Source organism: Panthera tigris, chromosome C1 (genome assembly GCF_018350195.1).
Source record: "Panthera tigris isolate Pti1 chromosome C1, P.tigris_Pti1_mat1.1, whole genome shotgun sequence".
Taxonomy (NCBI): domain Eukaryota; kingdom Metazoa; phylum Chordata; class Mammalia; order Carnivora; family Felidae; genus Panthera; species Panthera tigris.
In genome coordinates, this window is record NC_056667.1 from 91,939,877 (window position 1) to 91,954,635 (window position 14,759).

At 40.1% G+C, this 14,759-nt stretch overlaps 1 protein-coding gene across 3 annotated transcripts in view; it reads left to right on the plus strand.

Annotated features, from left to right (window-relative positions):
* Positions 1–5,781: 5,781 nt before the first annotated feature.
* The window catches only part of STXBP3 (syntaxin binding protein 3), a 53,869-nt gene continuing 44,891 nt past the window's right edge, over positions 5,782–14,759 (plus strand). For all 3 annotated transcript variants that reach the window (XM_015534989.2, XM_042998095.1, XM_042998094.1), the window contains exon 1: positions 5,782–5,893. In XM_015534989.2, coding sequence (XP_015390475.2) covers positions 5,845–5,893 — 49 coding nt within the window. In that variant the 5' untranslated portion in view covers positions 5,782–5,844. The remainder of the gene's footprint in view (positions 5,894–14,759) is intronic.

The following is a 14,759-nucleotide window of genomic DNA, read 5'->3' on the forward strand; positions in this document are numbered from 1 at the left end:
GCTGCAAATGTTCACTTGGAGAGCTTGAAATCAAGCCACCACACAGAGACACTGCTCATCTCAAGACAGACCCCCAGCAGGACCTTGGCATAGTTTGGAGAGCAACAGCTGCCAGGGCAACCTGTAGTAACAAACACCCTCATCTTAAGTTTGGAGGAAGCCAAGTTGCTGGTAGTGTTCGCCGAGACAAAGCATCGTGTGATGTTACCTCTGAGCAAGCATCTGGGAAAGCCAAACTGCCGGTCTGTTGCTAGGAGGATTGCAGTCATGGTTTTGAGTGAGCAAAGACTTTGATGGAGGAATGGCCAAGGCAAAGCCTTACACTGTGGCAGACTGACATCCATGCATCTTTTTCGGGGAGGACCATCGATCTTGCTGGTGGTATCCCCCACTCACACTGTGCTATTTTCACCTTTGGAGAGGAAAGACAATGATATCTAATATAAATCTGTCATACCTAGAAAAATGTTTGTCCTTTGAATGTCAATAACATTATTAAAAAATAGTGTGAGTGGGATTGCATAACACACATGACCATAGTGCTACTCCCCAAAAGCATAGCCATGGAGCCAAGAATGTCTGTAGTTAGGTACAACCATAAAACTCTGCCCAAAGGGAAGTGGAGCATGGAGTTAAGGCTTGAGGTAAGCTGGGGGGGGGGGGGCAGGGAGTGGGGAAGGAACTTTTTTTTTTTCTATGCCTCCTTTCCTTTTCTGTGTAAGACTGATGGGAGATACATAATGTGACACTGATAAGAGATACTCCCCAGGGCATCTGCTCTTGTAAAGGAGGCAAGACACAGGTCTCAAAAAAATGGAGTTTGCTGCATCAAAGAGCACCAGAGAGGAGAACTGAGTTTAATTCACTTTTGTTCTTTTTTTTAAAAAAATTTTTAATGCTTATTTATTCTTTTTAAACAATTTTTTTTAACGTTTATTTATTTTTGAGACAGGGAGAGACAGCATGAACAGGGGAGGGTCAGAGAGAGAGGGAGACACAGAATTTGAAACAGGCTCCAGGTTCTGAGCTGTCAGCACAGAGCCCAATGCGGGGCTTGAACTCACAGACCGCGAGATCATGACCTGAGCCGAAGTCAGCCACTTAACCGACTGAGCCACCCAGGCACCCCTAATGCTTATTTATTCTTGACAGAGAGACAGACAGAACGTGAGCAGGGGAGAGGCAGAGAGAGAGGGAGACACAGAGTCCGAAGCAGGCTCCAGGCTCTGAGATGTCAGCACAGAGCCCAACACGGGGCTCAAACTCACGAGCTGTGAGATCATGATCTGAGCCAGAGTTGGACACTCAACTGATTGAGCCACCCAGGTGTTCCTAATTCACTTTTCTTCTTAAAAATAACAATTCCCTTTTGCTCTTTTTAAAAAGTTTTATTTGGGGTGCCTGGGTGGCTCGGTCGGTTAAGTGTCTGACTTCGGCTCAGGCCATGATCTCGCGGTCTGTGAGTTCGAGCCCCGCATCGGGCTCTGTGCTGACAGCTCAGAGCCTGGAGCCTGTTTCGGATTCTCTGTCTCCCTCTCTCTCTGCCCCTCCCCTGTTCACATGCTGTCTCTCTCTGTCTCAAAAATAAATAAACGTTAAAAAAAATTAAAAAAAAAAAAAATTTGTTTCTAAAAAGTTTTATTTGTTTACTTTGAGAGAGAGAGAGAAAGCGTGCAGCAGAGGGGCAGAGAGAGAGAGAGAGAGAGAAAGAGAATCCCAAGTAGGCTCCACACTGTCAGCACAGAACCCGATGTGCGGCTCCATGAGGTACTCAAACCCACGAACCTTGAGACCATGACCTGGGCTGAAATCAAGAGTCAGACGCCCATGGGGCACCTGGGTGGCTCAGTCAGTTAAGCATCCAACTTCTGCTCAGGTCATGATCTCATGGTTCGTGAGTTCAAGCCCTGCATTGGGCTCTGTGCTGACAGCTCAAAGCCTGGAGCCTACCTCCAATTCTGTGTCTCCCTCTCTCTCTGCCCCTCCCCCACTCATGCTCTGTCTCTCCCTCTCTCTCAAAAATGAATAAACCTTAAAAAAAAAAAGATGCCCAACCAACTGAGCCACCCAGGTGCCTCTTACTTTTGTTCTTAAACACCAGTATATGAACAGGAGCCATCCACATCACTGGGAGAACTCATTGCTTAATAAAGATTCCCAGATATCACCCCTGGAGATTCTCATTCAGTATGTCTAGGACCAGGCTTGGGAATCTATATCTTCAACAAACTCACCAAGTAACACGTGGCCAGGTTTGGGAAACTTAACAGGTTTGCAGTGGTGTGCTCTTCCTTGAAGCAAAATTTCAGTGATGAGAGTCTGAGAAGTGTCAAAAGATAAACTGAGGCATACTAATAAATTTGAGAGTTTTACCAGAACCTGATTCTAATTCAGCACCACCAGAACAGAAGTAGTTAGGAGTACTCCACTGACAGGATCTCAAGAAAAGACTTTCATAGAGAAGAGACAGGAGCAAATCAAGTGTATTGTTTAATTGGCTATAGCTTAAGTGGTTTCTGTATTTGGGAAAGCCTAATTGGCTGTTTGGTTGTCCTTAGACTTTGATTTCTTATCAAGAAAGATGCTTACAGGCTTAGGTTTTGGTTTGCTTACACAGGATGTCAAGGCATTAGAACCACCTTGCTTTAATAGATTTCTTGTTTAATTTAACACAAGATAGAGGGATATGGCATATGAGGAAAGATTTGGTGAGAAGATCTAGAAGGGTCCATGAGGTTCAGAGTGGTTCCATGCCCTATGAGGGCACCATGAACTGGGGCAACATTCTGAGCTGTGGTCCAGGGCCCATGTGAGACTGTGTGTTGATTCCAGTTGCCAGCAGGGTGTTCTGAGTAGAGTTGTGTCCATGGCTGATTGGAATGGCCAAAGAGCCAAAGGCCAAGGCCAAACAAAGGTCAGAATCCCTGATTTTAGGACACCAGGAAACTGCATCCTATATACCTATACCTTATGAATACCAGAACACAGAAAATGAAATGGTTATCTATCAACTATTTTATTTATCTATTTTTTAAGTTTATTTATTTTGAGAGAGAGACAGAGACAGAGAGAGAGAGTGAGGAAGAGGCAGAAAGAGAGGGAGAGAGAGAATCCCAAGCAGGCTCTGCACTGACAGCCTAGATACGGGACTCAAACTCACGAACCATGAGATCATGACCTGAGCAGATATCGGACACTTAACTGACTGAGCCACCCAGGCGCCCCATGCCTATTTTAACTAGGCATCTGAGGCTGAGGTGCTTCAGTCAGAATTCCACAGAAGACAATGGGGTCCACACTGGTGAACATAAAACCAAAACATGGATGTGGCACATATCATGTGCTTCTAGGTGCTTTCCACATACTCATTTCGTTCTCAGAACAACTCTATGAGCTAGATAATATTCTTTCATACAGATAAGGAAAATGAGACTCAGAAAGATCAAGTAACTCACTCATGTTTACATAGCTAACCAGTTGAAACACAAATTCTCAGGGCACCAAGTAAAAGTCCATGATTTTTTTTTTTCATGATATTTTTATGGAGACTATTTCTCTGGATTATCATGATTAAGTCATCAGTTATTGATAAAGAAGACCTGAGAATAAGATGTTGGGTGAATGATCTACCCTAATTCAGCCCTTGGCTATTCTGGCTGTTTTTCTGCTTTTTGGGTTCTGGGTTTGTTTGTTTGTTTTTTTTTCCTGCAAAGCAAATTTTTTGCCTCTGACCAGTGTTGTTGGATTTTACCTGTAATTCTGCCATGTCATGTTCAGGGAATTCAAATTCCCTGTTCAATTTGTTTAGGCAAATAAAGTAAAGGAGACTAGAGATATAGCTCAGGGAGGTTATGTGAAATTAAGGTGGCAAGGGAGGGTACGCAATATGGTACGATAAAAAGGGCAATAGTCTTGGAGCTGTCCTGAGGTCTTACATGATTTATTTAACTTCTGAATCTCAGTTTTCACATCTGTAAAATGGCAATAAGTATTTCATCTTGTTGGGCTGTTGTGAGGTTTTAGATATTACACTCATATTTAACACATAAATGCAATCACACTGCTACTGAGAGGCAGAGCCAGGATTTGTAGGTTGTGGACCTGTGTCTTTGTGCAGCTAAGGACCACATTTGTTCTCCTATAACACACTCCCACCTTGGAATCTTCAGGGGCATGAACCACAGCTGTACTCCATGTGGTCCGAGGCAAACTTCCAGCCCCAAAGGGCTGTACTGTTTCATTCTCTGACACTGGGTCATTCTCCTCAAGGGAGGAGATGGAGGAATTTTACCCCCTCACTCCTCTGTCTTGGTTTGACTGTCTAGGGCAAGGAGCTCCATTTTAGAAGGATGAGTCAGCAATGTCATGCCTTTCTCTGATGGCTTGGGGCTCTATCCTGCCATACTAAGCAGAACCTGATTTTAAATTGAAAAGGGAGAGGAAAATAAATGCGTTCATTTGTTTAAAATTCTGAGCAGCTGAGTTCATTTAAAGTAGGTTTAAGAGGCCAGAGCTCCAGCTTCCATTCCCATATAAGCCATGAGTGGAAAAACCATTTACGCCACATGTTGTGCTTGAACCTATTTTATGGCTGCTTTTATTCGTCATTCTCTTTCTCTCCTAAAGAGCAAATACTGCAGCTTGTCCCATTGACTACTTTGTTGCTTTCTGTGTAGCTTATGCCTTATCCTAGTTCCCACTATACCACAAGCTGAGCATCCTTGGGAAGTTATTTCACTATCAGTTTCTTTATCTTTAAGGGTTATAATCCACTTACCATAATACCTTGTATGTAGTAAGCACTCAGTAAATATTAGCCATTATCATTAAGAGTATATTTCCACTTTCCTATGTGACCAACTTGAATTAAGACCATTGATTCTTTGCAAATCTATGGGAAAGTCTACTTTCTGACAGTGTAAATGATGGTTAGTGACAGATGGGGCTCTCAGCAACTAAACTGATTTCATTCATGACTGATTACTGTGATTTCACCTCAAAAGCACCATCTCAGGAAATAACTCTCTGCTTAAACTTGCTAAGTCTAAGCTCAAATCACCTCCTTTGTGAATCCCTTCTTAACAATAACCCCTTCTTTTAAATCCTAAAGCATTGATGTTCTCTCTCACACAATTTTGCACATGAATTTATGCTTGTTGAGTAAATAATTACTGTTTTATTGGTTCATTTACGTATATTATCATCATGAAGGCATTCGCTTTTTCAACCAACTTTTGACTATCTTCAGCATACCAGGAATTGAGTTCTCCAATGAGATTTATAATTCTTCAGAAGTGGGTCTCTCACTTCTTTGAGTTTCCTGAAAGTCCTGCATAGGTCGGGGCACACTGGAGGGAACCTCAGAGTTCTACACAATTACTATGTCCTTGAAAAATGAATACAATAGACTTTAATGGGTAAATTTTCTATTCAGTAGTTGAGGGGGCTGCTGAGTGGAGTCTATTATGAACGGCTTCGCCAGGTGAAGAGTTCTTTTGCAAAGCGAAAGAATGACCCATTCCTTTTTCAAATACCGTCTGCGTGAATTCGGAATTTTTTATATCAGGTTAACTCGTAACACACAGGCACGACTTCGCTTTTTGACGTCACGGGTCCTTGAACTTCGGCTGACAGAGTCCCGCTAGGGGGCGCACGACTGCCCACACAGATTCCACCCGCACTGCGCAGCCTCCGTCCAGGCGTGGGCGGGAATCCCCTGGCGGTAGCTCGTGACGTTACCGGAGGGCGCGGTCCGTGAGTGGGGGCGGGGCCACTCCGAGCTTCTTTCTCCTAAAGTGGGTTGCCAGCGGGAGGCGGCGGCTGCTCCTCCGCAGTGTTGGGAAGATGGCGCCGCCGGTGACGGAGCGGGGGCTGAAGAGCGTGGTGTGGCAGAGTGAGTGCGGTGGGGCAGGGGCTGAGAGAGGGAAGGCCAGGAGGCCGCCGCGCCGTGCCTTGCTATCCTGCTCCAGACCAACAGTCTCTTGGGAAGCCGCCGCGGGCACTTGTTGCTTTGGGACCCAGGTCCCTGTTAGGACTTTTTCGTGCTCGCCTTCCCAACCCTGTTTCCTGCTAGCCTCAGGGATGGGCAGGGTGCGGGAGCCTGTGGCCTTCTAGCTGTCGTCTGGCACCCCGTCGCCTCGGCCCGGCTCTGGCCCCGAGGCCCCGCCCTGGGTGAGCGGCCCCCAGTCCGGATTTTTCTCCCTCGGCCCCTGTGACTATCCTCGGCGTTGCTCTCGACGCTCCTTGGTCCCCCCCCGGAGCCCCACCAGTCGGTGATGTCTCTGCACCCAGTACGGTCTGGGCACTGTGTTTCTGTAACCCGCCCCTCCCCTTCTCCTCACACTTGTTTCCAAAGACTGCTTGCTATGTTTCTTCATTTTAGTACCAAGCAGGGTTCTGGAATTACACTTTTCAATGTCTTCTAATAGAAGAAAAAACAAAAACAAACGCTGACTGTTGAACAGATCCTTCTTCCTGTGTTTCTAGAGGAGCTCACTTTTCTAAAGAGTTCATGAGAAGGAGCCATTTGGATGATTAAATTTCAGGGCAAAAGCTGCACCTTCACATTTCTGTCTATACTCTGAGAGCCACTCACTGCTGTTAGGGCTGTACTACTGCTTGTTGGTTGATATTCTGCTTTTCTGCCATGTCACCTACGGCTTTCATAAAAATCTCTCCAAACTTAGGTCAGCTAGGTTAGAGAAGGAATGAAACCACCAAACCGGAAGAACCATCATTGTTTGGCAGCTGGGTTGAAAGTAATTATGGTCTAGTAGTGGAAAGGGAGTGACATCTAATTAGTATCTCTGACTCCAGCTTGTTGAGCAAAGGACAGAAGTGACTGAGTCAACAAAATTTTGGGAGATACAGTTCCTCGTGCAAGATTAGAACTCCACATCAGTAACTGTCATAGTGCTGAACGTACTAGAACGAGTGTATAAATAAAAGGGGGGAAAAGGTTATGAGACATCTTTTTAAAAATTTGATAATTATAAGGTTGGCATTCTGTTTTTTAAGATTTGCATGGGTGAGTTTTAAGATTTGGTAAGATTTTTATTTGTTATATATATATATATATATATATATATATATATATATATATATATATATGTTTATTTTTGAAAGAGAGAAAAAGTGCAAGCAGGGGAGGGGCAGAGAGAGAGAGACACGGAGCCCCAAGTAGGCTCTAGGCTCTGAGCTGTCAGCACAGAGCCCCACGCAAGGATGGAACCCATGAACCCTGAAATCGGGACATGAGCCAAAGTTGGTTAACTGAGCCACCCAGGTGCCCTGTAAGATTTGGTAATATTTTTAAATCACAGTCGTACTTAAAGTACATTTCTTTGAAAATGGGTAGTGAATTGCATTGTGTAAATAGTTTGCAAGATGTACATGGTCCTTAACATCAGTATTTATGAGGAAAAAAGGTTGATAGTAACATCAGTTTTGATAGCATGGAGACTGGGCAAGAGGGAGATTTTAGAGAAAAGAAAATTTCCATCTAGCGCTATTAACTTGAAGCAGCACCAGGATGTCAGATGGAGTGTAAGATAAGACAGAAGAGTGAAGGGAAGGAAAGCAATGTTGAGGTTAAAAAATAGTTCCTTGAATCTTTGTATAAATAGAAACATGAGCAAAACACAAGATGACATTCATTCAGCATTTAGGGAGTAGAAAGAGAGAAAGAAGGGGGACTGTGAGTTCTGTTAGCAAAAGATGACAGAGTCTGTAAGAAATGATGAAGGAATATCCTAAGAGGGAGGAGAAGCATACATTTGACTGGGGAAAGGTTTTGCTAGGTTGAAGATAGTACAGTTGAGTCGTGGTAGAAAGATAAATTACTTAATCTTCAGTTTACCTAAAATGTAGGGACAAGGAAACTAATATTTCTTGGACATTTATTCTGTGCCAGGCATTATTCTTTACATCTTTTAAAACTTGATAAGAATTATTATCTTTATTTCATAGACATTAAAACTGATACATCTGTTATCATAGCTGTATTAATCATAATAGCCAAAAAATCAAACAACCCAAATATCCACAGATTGATGAATAGGTAAATAACAAGTGGTATATCCCAAAAATGGAATATCAGGCAATAAAAAGGAATGAAGTACTGATACATGCTACACTATTGATGAACCTTGAAAAAGTTGTGCCAAATGAAATAAGCCATTCACAAATAACCACTGTGTGAGTCCATTTACATTAAATATCCAGAATTGACAATATATGGAGACAGAAAGTAGATGGGGAGTTGTGTATGTTGGAAGGTGTAGGGGGTGGGGAGATTCAGGGATAATGGCTAAGGAGATGGTTTCCTTTTGGATGAGTGAAAATATTCTAAAGTTGATTATTATGATAGATACACAACTCTGAATATACTGAAAACCATTTATTTAATTGTACGCTTTGGGTTAATTATATGCTATGCAAATTATATCTTAATAAAGCTATTTTTTAGAAAACTGATAGAGGTATTAAATATAGACTTAGTATTCCACACCCAGATCTTTCTTGTTTTTTCCCCACACCTAGATCTTTCTGACTGCAGAGTTAACATGTCATGTGTCTATGACTTTCTGTAATGTTTAAACCTTAGTTCAGAGCCTTATGCCCACTTTGTTGAAGTAACCTCCTAACTAAGCCTCCAAGCACCTATTCTTTCTCACTCCAGTCTATCTGGCCAGTCGCTGCCAGAATAATTTTCCTGTAACAGTGCTGTGCTGAGATCATGCTCAACTGTTTGAAGACCTGCAGAGAGAGACCCCTCCAGTTGTGTAGAGATAATTTCAGATGCTTAGTCTGCTTTTGAAGACTTACAACCTGACAGTAACCTACCTTGTTATCTACCTTTCCCTTGTGTGATCTTGATGTTCAACTAGTCACTCTTATTGAAATCTTCTGCCTCTACATCTGTATGCCAATTCCTGTCTAGAATGCTCGCCTTATGCCTGTTCTTCACCTATCCAAACTCTAGCTAGCCTTCAAGTCTTGGCTTAAATGGGGCTACTATCACCATAGTGACTTCTTATTTTAACCCAGCCTCTTATATTTCTGTAGCATTTGATTTATCCTTCCAAAATGGCACTTCTTACTACTGCCTAATGTGAGCATCTTGATAAGCTTCTTAAAGGTGGGTCCACCAGTTTTTCTTCTAGAGCTTTAAATTTGGAACAGGCCCTAGAAAAATGGAAATGTTTGTTAAAAGTAAACAGTAGATCAGCTTTATAATTTTCTCCATTTTTTGCTACCTAAAGTCCCCATTTACTCAATAAATATTACTGAATTCCTGTGGAAATACAGCAATAGAAGGCAGACAAGTTCCCAGCCTTCTTGAAGCTTGCATTCAAGCGGAAAATAATAGAAAATAAATCTGTAAACAAAGAATAAACATTATTTCAGTTTGTGATATATATAGAGAGAGGGGGCTACTTTGGATAGATGGATCAGGAAAGGTTTTCTCTGAGTAGGTGATATTTGAGCTGAGACCTAAAACCTGAGAAGGGATCAGCCTTTAGGGACTATCTCAAAACACTTAAAAAAAAAACAAAAAGAGCTTTAATATTTTGAGTGCAAAGGCTATATTTATTTACAAAACGAATTTCCATACTTAAAATCAGTGAAGTTTCTAGTGCTCAATATTGCTCCCTTGCCACTTTTTACTACAGGAAAGTGGTAGCAAAAATATCACTGATAAAAGGGTTTAAATAAAAATTTGATGAAGTTTATTCAAAAAATAACAAGAGTAATTAAATCAACTACAAAGCAAGCTCAAGCCACCTGTGGCATTTTTCCCCCTTAGTGCAGTCTTTTTTTTCTCCTTATCTATAAACAATAGTCTAGTGTCTGTGATTCATACCACATATTTGACAAATGTTAAGAGAAAATTAACCCAGAAAAATTACAAGTAAAAGTAATCAGAATGTATTTAAGCCAGTTCTTTACATGTTTCCCCTTTTTTCACATTTTCTTTTAGTCCTTGTATAGCTACAGATATATTTTTTTATTTGTCATTCTGTGATTTCCTTTTTAAAAATATCTAAGGTTGACATGGCATTTTCCATGCCATTTCATAGTCTTTGTAATGATCATTTTTAAGTACTTAAAAAAATTTTTTTAAGTTTATTTATTTTGAGAGAGCAAGTCGGGTAGGGGCATAGAGAGAGGGGAGAGAGAGAATTTCAAGCAGGCTCTATGTCATCAGCACAGAGCTTGATGCGGGGCTTGAACTCATGAACTGTGAGATCATGATGAGCTGAAATCAAGAGTTGGACGCTTAACTGACTGAGTTACCAGGTCCCCCTTAAGTGTTTTTAAATACCTGACTTGGCAAAGAAATTTAGATAGCAGAAAAGATTACACAGCCTCCCTTTTCTGACACAACTACTCTTAGGTTTCTTACAAATTCTTCTAAAGTTTTCTATGCAAATATAAGCATGTGTAAAGCATTTTTGTTTTAATTATTTTAGTTTTATGTGTTTTTTTCATTCTGGTCACTTTTTTTTTTTTCTTTTTCTTTTTAAAAAAAAAAATTTTTTTTTTTTAACATTTATTTATTTTTGAGATAGAGACAGAGCATGAACGGGGGAGGGTCAGAGAGAGGGAGACACAGAATCTGAAACAGGCTCCAGGCTCTGAGCAGTCAGCACAGAGCCCGACGCGGGGCTCGAACTCACATACCGTGAGATCGTGACCTGAGCCGAAGTTGGACGCTTAACCGACTGAGCCACCCAGGCGCCCCTCTGGTCACTTCTTTAAGTTTATCTTGTTGAGCAAAATTGTATACTTTAATTTTTGGATTTTTCCAGTCCCACATAGTTATTTAAATCAGTATTTATTGAGTATCTACTCTTTGCTGTACACTATTTCAGGTGCATATCCCTTGACTTCCTGCAATTCATAGTTCAGTGAGAGGAGACGGTACACAAGTACTAAGTACTATATTAGCATTGTGGAAAGGGAGAGGAGAAGAAAAAGGAATTATTTCCTCTGTGGGAGTGGATCAGGGAAGACTCCCAAGAGGAAGTGCCATTGGAAGGTGGTAAGATTTTGCCAGACATAGGGAAATTGGAGCCAAATTTGGCCCAAAGAGGAAAAAGTGCATGAGTTTTTTGGAAGAGGGAATAGTTCCTTTTGAGTATAGGGTATTTGTTGCAAGGAATAGGGTGATGAAGACTAAAAGGTAGGTTGGAGCTAAATAGAGTAGACATTAGGCAGTGGGGAACCAGTAAAAAGGAAAGGTTGTTTTTTTTTTTTCTTTCAAATATCAGTCACTACCAGCACTGTTTCAGCAGTGCTGAAAGGAAGTCATTTTCTTGTTTCTGTTTTGAAGGGAAATGACTCTAAGATTTCATTAAGTCTAATGGTAAAATGCACTACTGCTAACTGTACAGCTGGATGAATTTTTATCCATGTTAACTACCACCTAGATCAAGTTACAGAACGTTTTCAAGTACTCCATAATCCTTCCCTCTCGTCTAAAAATCCTAAATTTTTAGATAGTCTAAAATAGTGTAAATAGTCTAATAGTCTGAATCCTACCCTCTCCTCCAGAGTAACTACTCTTCTGACTCATACTGTCATTATGAATAATTTTCTAACAGTGGCTTTTTATTTTACACTTTTATGTTTATGAGAGAAACCCTCTAAACCTTACATTGTTATTTTCATTACAGAAGTAAATACAGAATTTACTAACCCCCTACCAAGAAATATTAGCTCTTTAATGTTTGTCTTTGTATACATTTTAGTAGGTCTTCTATTAGTTCTCAGTTTTCATATGTTCTACTTTAATACAATTTTTATTTTTATTTTTATTTATTTTTATTTTTTCATACAATTTTTAGTGTACCTTGATAGCCCTAAGTGGTCTTTTTCATGCACAATTCAATTTGTTTTTATTAAGCTGACTAATAATGAGTATTGCATTTGTCTTTGCCCCAGGCCTCTGGCTTTACCTTTATAAAGATTCTTACCTGTTCACTAAATAACTTGGGCCACAGCCCTGCAGAATCTGTTGGAATCATAATTAGGAATTTAATAATATATTTTGGTTTTCTGAGAATGTAAACTCTTTGTAGCCTACAAGTCTGCTTTTGATTTTTGGCTTTTTGATTTTTCATTATGCATTACTTATAAAAGCTGGTTTATTATTTCTCCTCATTGGACTAATAGTTGGAAGACTTGATTTGCATTCCAGATTGTACTTCACTTTCCTAGCCTAAACAATGAAGAGTTTGAACTACATGTTCTCTAAGTCTTTTTCAACTTGAATTCTTCATGATTCCATTTTTTAGATCTTCATTTTGTTATATTTTCTTTATTTCCACTTAGATTCCTGATAGTTTTCACTTATGCCATGGTTTTCTTTTATGCCATGGTTGTTTTGTTTAGGTCATAAATATTTAATATTAGGTTTTCATTGTTTAATGACATTTTACAAATTTTTGTCTTAAGGTATTTGTTCTGACATCTACTTAGCATGATTCTTTGCTCCTTATTTACTTAGGCATGATCTTAATCCAACTTTAGCAAGTTAAAATGAATTCCATATGTATAAAGATCTAAAATGTAAAATAAAACAATAAAATGGGGAGAAAATATAGAGTAACATGGGTTACACTTTTAAAAAAATTGATAACCCAAATCCCATAAAAAATTTGTTAAATAAAAATTATAAATTCCTATATGGTAGAAGACACCATTAACAAAAAAATCAAGAGCTAAACTCTAGATTCAAAGAAAATATTGACCACACATAGAAGAGAAAGGGTCAATCTGTAGAGAGTATCTGCGCATTGATAAAGAGAAGATAATGACACAATAGAAAAATATAGGATGTGAACAGGTGACTTGCAGATTAGGACATTCAGTTGATTGTTTTTTGAGTGGAAATGCAAATAAAGACCAGTTCCTCTTTTTAACCCATCAGACTGACATGCTATCGTTGGGAAGTTTGCTGGTGGGAATGTGAATTGTTAAAAACTTTTGACAAAGCATTTGGCAATGTATAGTAACACGACAGACACATCTTTTGATGCCAGCATTCCCACTTATGGGAACCTTTGCTTCAGAAATAAAAGTCTGGGCACTTGGGTGGCTCAGTTGTTTGAGACTAGATTTCAGCTCAGGTCATAATCCCAGGGTCATAGGATCGAGCCCCAAGTTGGGCTCTACACTGACCAACGCTGTGCATGGAACCTGTTTGGGATTCTCCCTCTCCCTCTCTCCCCCTCTCCTTCCTCTGCCCCTCCCCGCGCTCTCTCTCTCTCTAAAATGAAGAAATAAAAGTACTGATAATAAAGATATATGTATAAAGATCTTCACTGCAACATTATAGTGGCAAAAACGGAAACAGGATGACTGCCTCTCATAGAGGAGAATAGTTGAATAAATAATGGTGTGCCTGCACTAAGAAATATTATGTAGGTATTAAAAAGAATTATTTAAATCTATATGTTTATATGCTGTATAAAGGGTATCCATGATGTATATTTATTGAAAAAAGCAAGTGATAGAGTAGTGTATATATGTTGATTATCATTGTTGTAATAATTTGATTATTAGAAAAAACTCAGATGTTAGAAGCAGGGGTGCACTTGGGTGATAAATTGGAGTGGGTGGCAGAGACTGGTACTGTTATGGTGTTGGTCCAAGGAAGAAGGCCAAAATGTGGCGAAGGAGGTAGAAGATGGCTGAGAGTATGAGAGCAGTTCTGGAGAAAGATTAAATAGGATTTAAGCTGGGGGAGAGTCATCCTAGACTCGGATTCAGGTCTAGGAGTCTAGGTAGTAGTATCTTTATTGATAAAGGGAAAGAGAAGGAACAGTTTTGGAGAGAAAAAATAGTTTAGGTTTAAAATACAGTGAGTGTAAGTGCAAGTTGAGGTATCTAGAAAGCAGATGGAGATACATAGGTATAAATTACAGAAAAGGGAGCTGAATTTGACATCTGGATTTAGATAAGGAAGACCAGATAAAGAGAAAAGGGTACCTTTTCCAGGTCCCTGTTGAGATTGTCTTTAGTACTAGTATTTTTTTCCCCTCTTATTTCCTAATTTATGATTTAAACGTTGCTAGGCATTTTTGTTTCCTAAAAAACTGTTATTTACAGATGATTTACTATTTTCCAGACAAATCAGTTTCTCTTACAATGTTACCATGTTTATTAATACTTTCTCTGTGGTTTAAGATAGTTGTGCAAGTATACTTTCTGCATTGCTGATCCTGCACAAAACTTGGTTAGCTCTGTTCTCATTTTTCCCTTCCATGTTTTCATTTCCTCTTTGGCATTAGTTTTTTGATTTTTTTTGTAATGTTTGTTTATTTTTGAGACAGAGAGAGACAGAGCATGAGCGGAGGAGGGGGAGAGAGAGAGAGGGAGACACAGAATCCGAGGCAGGCTCCAGGCTCTGAGCTGTCAGCACAGAGCCCTATGCGGGGCTTGAACTCACGAGCTGTGAGATCATGACCTGAGCCGAAGTCGGACGCCCAACTTACTGAGCCACTCCGGCGTCCCATCTTTGGCATTAGTTTTAAACACATTTCCTTTTGCATTTAGGAGAAACAGGATGAGCAAAGAGAGTAGTTGGTATTAATAGATAATTATTTGGATATCATTTGGACTGGTGGAAGATCAACTTAGTAGGCAGAGGCCACTTGGTACAGGAGGTTGAATAGTAAAATCTAGATTTTATTCTGAGGCAAGAGTGAGCATTTGAGGGAATTTAGGTGCGCATTAAGAAATTTGTGCTT